The sequence below is a fragment of the Carcharhinus amblyrhynchos genome, chromosome 31 (genome assembly GCF_965287045.1).
Source record: "Carcharhinus amblyrhynchos chromosome 31, sCarAmb.v2.hapA, whole genome shotgun sequence".
Classification (NCBI taxonomy): domain Eukaryota; kingdom Metazoa; phylum Chordata; class Chondrichthyes; order Carcharhiniformes; family Carcharhinidae; genus Carcharhinus; species Carcharhinus amblyrhynchos.
In genome coordinates, this window is record NC_137354.1 from 18,731,794 (window position 1) to 18,738,275 (window position 6,482).

Sequence of the window (6,482 nt, forward strand, 5' to 3'; positions counted from 1 at the left end):
CAAAGGGCCTGTTCCTGTGCTGTATTGTTCTTTGTACAAACCAGACATTCCTTAGCACCTTCCTGTGACTTGAAGACTAATATTTCCTCCACTATATTTCATCCACTATCAACACCGCTGCACAAATCATTGTTCACAGATGTGAAACCCTTACACTATCTTCCTATTAAAACAACTTGTGCTCCCAGCAACATCTAATAACGAAGACGCTCAAGCTTGTTGCCAGGGGAAGAATCCAACAAAGCCATTTTATTATCAGCTTACAGGGTTTTTCTTAAGCTCGTTGTCAGGCAGAATTCAGAACAGGTTACATAACCCTTTTCATTCCTCCATTTTACACGATAGGGACAGTCTCAAAACACAACAATCTTACAAACTTCATATTCATAACTCCAAGGATAATTGATCATGCTAAGTTGACCCTTAGTGGCAAGGGGATTAGCAGGGTAATTATGCGTGGTAATGGGGATAGGGCCTGTCTGAGATTGTTGTCAGTACAGCCATGATGGACTGTACCCTTCCTGTACTGTAGGGATTCAATTCTAACTGGGGATATGCATTGGAAATGGTTCAGGGAGAGTTGGCTCTGTTGATCTGTGGGATGAAGAGTCCTCTTATGAAGAAAGGTCCAGCAGCTTGGGCCTATGTTCACTGGAGTTTAGGAGAATGAGAGGTGGTCTTGCTGAAACATGCAAGATTCTGAGAGGACTCAACAGGCAAGAAGTGGCAAGGATGTTTTCTCATGGGGGAAAAATAAAGGGCCTCCCAATAGTGGGATGAGTAGAAATTTCTTCTCTCAGAGAGACATCAGTCTTTGGAATTCTCTTCCAGAAACAGCAGTGCAGGCTGGGTCACTGAGTACATTCGCTGCTGAGGTAGACAGATTTTTCATCAACAAGGAGAGTTGAGGGTATGGGGGGGCAGACAGGAAAGGCCACAATCAGATCACCATCTTAATGAATGGTGGAGCAAGCTCGAGGGGCTGAATGGCATACTCCTGCTCTTATTTCTTATAGCATTTCACTTGATTGGCAAAGGCAAGGAGGTCTCTAATGATCTTGGGCCAGATTATGTGTAGCACTGATTGTGAGGTAAACCAAAATTTGGGGATTATGGCTGAGCAGTATCATGCAATCTTTTCTGACATATTGGCACAGACTTCCCAGTGACAGGACACCTATTGCAGCTGCCCTTGCCCCTGACTTTCTTTTTAACGTGGCCATTTGCTGAAAGTGGAAACAGGGCATTGAAAACCAGAATGAAGTGGCCAGGCTACTGCGTATCACCTTAATCAATTAAAGGATTGTACAGTTAACAGCAACCGAACTGTAAAGGAATTGTAAATTAATATCTGAATTGGCCCTCATTATTTTTCTGTTTAATATCATTGGTTTGATCGATTTGTATGTCGGTGGGGAGGGTGGAGTTTGTAATACTGACCTGAGATTATAAAAAAAATTAACTGGTTGGTGGGAGATTGCCATAGTAATACACTATCAGCTTTAAGTTACTGAATAAACATGGGGTTTCGATATCTTAGTTTTAGACACACAGTCTTACAGCACGGAAACAGGCCCTTCGGCCCAACTCGTCCATTCTGACCAAGTTTCCTGAAATAAACTAGTCCCATTTGCCTGTATTTGGCCCATTTCCCTCTAAACCTTTCCCGTTCATGTACCTGTCCAAATGTCTTTTAAATGTTTTAATTGTACCCGCCTCTACCACCGCCTCTGGCAGCTCATTCCATGTACTCACCACCCTCTGTGCGGAAAATGTTGCCCCTCAAATCCCCCCTAAATCTTTCTCCTCTTACCTTAAACCTATCCCCTCTAGTTATGGACTCCCCTAACCCTGGGGAAAAAACCTTGGGCTATTCACCTCATCTACGCCCCTCATGGTTTTATAGAGCTCTATAAGATCACCCCTCATGCAGAGGGCAGAGGAATTCTCCCTGGCTGTTGGGGATCAATCTGGGCAAAAGAGTACTGCAACTCCCCCATACTTGCTCTCACGATTCTCTTCCCAAGCCGCTGATCCCACTCCGGAATCACAGCAATTTAAAAACACCAAAATGAAGTCAGAGTGGGAAAATTTTTTTGGAAGTTACATTCCCTTATCCCTCATCTGTTTGTCTGGCGTCCCCTTATACTGTTGGCTCCTTGTGGTATTAACTTCCACATTCCCACCACCTTTGGATAAGAGAAGTCTCTTCTGAATTCCTTCGTGTTGACTTTCTTACATTAAGAAGAAACATTCTCTGTGTGCACTCTATCCAAATGTTTCAGAATTTTAAAGACCTCTATTAGGTGACTTCCTCAGCCTTCTCTTAGTGTGAGAGAAGAGAACCAGCCTATCAATCCATTCACTCAGCAGCAGTCAAGCAGACAAAGAGAAAGAGGATTTTCAGTTTGAAAGTCTACAAAAATAGAATGCCTCGATTGAACCTGCCATTGCCATTCTCTACGGCACTGCATTCCGAACCTTAGCTACGCACTGAATGAGAAAACTTTTCCTCACTTTCCTTTGTTTCTCTTGCCAAGTCCTTTAAGTCTGTGCCTCTCATTCTTAATCCATCCACCATTGGGAAAGTCAATTTCTCCCTATTTGCTCTGTCCAGGCCCTCCATGATTTTGAGCACCTCAATCAAATCTCCTCTCAGCCTTCTTTTCTCCAATGAAAACAGTCTTAGCTTCATAGAATCCCTACATGCAGAAAGATGCCATTCGGCCCATCAAGTCTGCACCAACAATAATTATAGACACTATTATAGAATTATAGAAAACAGTCTCAACTTCACAGAATCCCTACAGTGAAGAAAGAGGCCATTCGGCCCATTGGGTTTGCACTGACAATCCTACCCAGGCCCTATCCCTGTAACCCCACATATTTACCCCGCTAATCCCTCTAACCTATGCATCCCAGGACAAAAAGGGGCAATTTAGCATGGCTAATGCACTTAACCTGCATATCTTTGGACTGTGCGAGGAAACCCATACAGACACTGGGAGAACGTGGAAACTCCACACAGACAGTGACCCAAGCTGAGAATTGAGCTTGGGTCCCTGGTGCTGTGGGGCAGTAGTACTAACTGCTGTGCCATCATGTCATCCAAAACAGAGTACAACTTCTCCAATCTATCTTCATAACTGAAGTTGCTCACCCCAAGCCACCACGCTTGTGAATTTTTAACCCTCCTGACATCACCGTGGGTGTACCTACACCACAGGGACTGCAGCAGTTCACAAGGTGACGGCAGCACACCATCCACTTCTCAAGGGCAATTAGGGATGAGCAATAAACGCTGGCCCAGCCATTGACACCCACATCCCATGAAAGAATAAAAACTATATACACAGAAAAAGGGAGAATTGGAAAGGGAGAATCAACAAGTTTCTCATCCCTGGAACCACTCTCTGTACCTGTAACTCTTCCTAACTTCAATAGAGCTCCCTCCCTAACAGCACTGTGAGTGTACCTATATCACATGGGCTGCACTGATTCAAAAAGGCAGCCCACCACCATCTTCTTAAGGGCAATTAGGGATGGGCAATAAATTCTGGCCTAGCCAGCAACGCCCATGTCCCATGAAAGGATAAAAATATATAAAACAGAAAATAGGGGAGGGGAGAATCACTAACCTAAAGGAATAAAAAAAACACAGTAAGACATGGAAATGAAGTAAAGTTTGTCGCAAACCGGTCTTGCATGCCTCAAAATGGCATATCTGCATTACAGGTATCAGTACTGCTATTGTTTTAAATATGTACCTACAGGAATTTGACAATTTTGAACCAATTTTTCATTCTGGGAACTAAAGATCCTCATTCCTAGAACCATTCTCATTAATCTTTAGCCCCTGTATATAAAACAGAAAAGGGGTGGAATTGGAAAGGGAGAATCAAATAGGTTGATTGATCATGCTAAAATTGCCCTTAGTGTCCTGAGATGCATGGGTTAGAGGGATTAGTGGGTAAATATGTAGTGATACGGGGGTAGGGCTTGGGTGGGATTGTGGTTGGTGCAGACCCGATGGGCCGAATGGCCGCTTTCTGTACTGTAGGGTTTCTATGATTCTATGAACACCAAAGTAATAAAACAAAGTTTTAAAATGGAATGAAAAGTACCAGTAAAACCAGTCTCAACTGGACGTGTATGTTGTGAATTGAAACTCCAGTACTACTTGTATCATACTGCTGATTTTTCCGACTGGGATTTCACAACTATGAACTAGCTTTTCCTCTGAGAAATTGAAGTTCCTCATTCAATTAAGAGTACCAGTAAAACTTGTAACAAACTGGTCTTGTATAGCTTAAAATGGAACTCCAACATTACTGGTGGCAGTATTGGTGGTTTTTTTTTTAATTTTTGGGACAATTTTGAACTTTTTTGTTGTTCCTGGAAAGTGAAATGCCTTATTCCCGGAACAAATGTCATCAATCTTTATCCTCAGTGAATAAAAGAGAAACAAGGTGGTGGGGATTGGAAAAGGCTTGAAAAGGGGGAACATTGTGAAGAGGTAAACAAGAGGGGATTTGAAGGGGTAAACAAGAAGGGAGGGGGACATTGTAAAGATAAACAAGAGGTAAGGGGTGAGTGGGGGATTGGAAAAGGATTGGAAAGATTTAAAGGGGAACATTGAGCAGAGGTAAACAAGAGGGTGGGGAGGGATTGGAGGGTGGGGAGGGATTGTAGAGGGGGAGGGGGGATTGGGGACAGAGTGGGGGATTGGAAGGGGAGATCGGAGAGGGTGGGAGGGGGGAGATCGGAGAGGGTGGGAGGGGGGAGATCGGAGAGGGTGGGAGGGGGGAGATCGGAGAGGGTGGGAGGGGGGAGATCGGAGAGGGTGGGAGGGGGGAGATCGGAGAGGGTGGGGGGGGGGAGATCGGAGAGGGTGGGGGGGGGGAGATCGGAGAGAGTGGGAGGGGGGAGATCGGAGAGGGTGGGGGGGGGAGATCGGAGAGGGTGGGGGGGGGGAGATCGGAGAGGGTGGGGGGGGGGGAGATCGGAGAGGGTGGGAGGGGGGAGATCGGAGAGGGTGGGAGGGGGGAGATCGGAGAGGGTGGGAGGGGGGAGATCGGAGAGGGTGGGGGGGGGAGATCGGAGAGGGTGGGAGGGGGGAGATCGGAGAGGGTGGGAGGGGGGAGATCGGAGAGGGTGGGAGGGGGGAGATCGGAGAGGGTGGGAGGGGGGAGATCGGAGAGGGTGGGAGGGGGGAGATCGGAGAGGGTGGGAGGGGGGAGATCGGAGAGGGTGGGAGGGGGGAGATCGGAGAGGGTGGGAGGGGGGAGATCGGAGAGGGTGGGGGGGGATTAGAGAGGGTGGGGGGATTAGAGAGGGTGGGGGGGATTAGAGAGGGTGGGGGGGATTAGAGAGGGTGGGGGGGATCGGACGGGGGGGTGGGGGAGGATCGGAGAGGGGGGAGGATGGGGATTGCAGAGGGGGAAGGGCGGGGATTGGAGAGGGGGCCATTGAGTAAACATGGGGCTGGGGTGAGGGGTGACAGCCCCAGATGTTGACATCTCATCACTCAGTGAAGAGGTCCCCTCCTCCATAGAGAGACCGGGGGAGTGATGAATTGTGTGTGTTTGGGGGGGGTGTCCCGGGGCCGCTCACCCACCTGCTCTCCTCCCAGCGCCACCTCCAGCGGCTGAGCAGCGGCCTCAGCCTCCCGCCCAGCGCCGCCATTGCCCGGCTCTCCGCCAGGACCCCGCCCGGCCTGGCGCCCCAAACACCGCCTCAACACAACTCACCACACACAAACCAAAAACCCACCCCCACCATAACACACCATTAATCCAGCCAGCCTCAGCTCCCCACCCACCCGCTTACCAGGTATTTCCCTGTCATCAAACCCAATCAGGCGGCGGTATAGACACCTCAATCACTCAGGTCCCCGCCCTCCCTGGCTGACTGAACTGACTGACTTGTGCAGGACAGGATGAGAGCGGCTTTGCAGCCAGCGCGGTAGGGAAAAGGGGGTTTAATGCAAAAACCTCTGGGTGAACTGGGATTGTTTTTACACAGTTGAGTCGGGCCTGTTGGAATTGTTATTGCTGAGTGTCAACAGCGTGGTGGCGGAGTTGGCGAAGTGATTGCATTTATCGATGATGATGATGGGGTGGAAAAGATGCGGCTCCGCGCGGGCGTTTGATTGACAGGTCCGCTCCAGGACCTGTCACTCACTCATTCATTCATAAGGAAGACTTGCTACATGATGTCACTCTGCCTGATGTGTGGCAGGAGGAAAAGTATCCCTAATATTGTCACTGTGATAATGTAGCTTTGTATCGATCTCTCCCAAAGGTTCAAATCTGACCTTTAAAATGGAATCACATTTTCCCCCAAATTTTATTTTTTCTGGGACTTCCTTTGCTGAAAATGAGCAGCAAAAAACATTAACGTTCAGATTTCTGCTGAGCCATTTCAGTAATCTTTTTATTTAAATTTCAGCATTTTTGTTCATTTTTCACCAGACCTGCTGA

At 47.8% G+C, this 6,482-nt stretch overlaps 1 protein-coding gene across 1 annotated transcript in view; it reads right to left on the reverse strand.

The window, feature by feature from the left end:
- The window catches only part of LOC145360428 (NFU1 iron-sulfur cluster scaffold homolog, mitochondrial-like), a 44,557-nt gene extending 38,852 nt beyond the window's left edge, over nucleotides 1-5,705 (reverse strand). Inside the window, exon 1 of the mRNA XM_080215634.1 lies at nucleotides 5,618-5,705. Within this exon, the coding sequence (XP_080071760.1) occupies nucleotides 5,618-5,685 (68 nt within the window). The 5' untranslated portion in view covers nucleotides 5,686-5,705. The remainder of the gene's footprint in view (nucleotides 1-5,617) is intronic.
- Nucleotides 5,706-6,482: the final 777 nt, after the last annotated feature.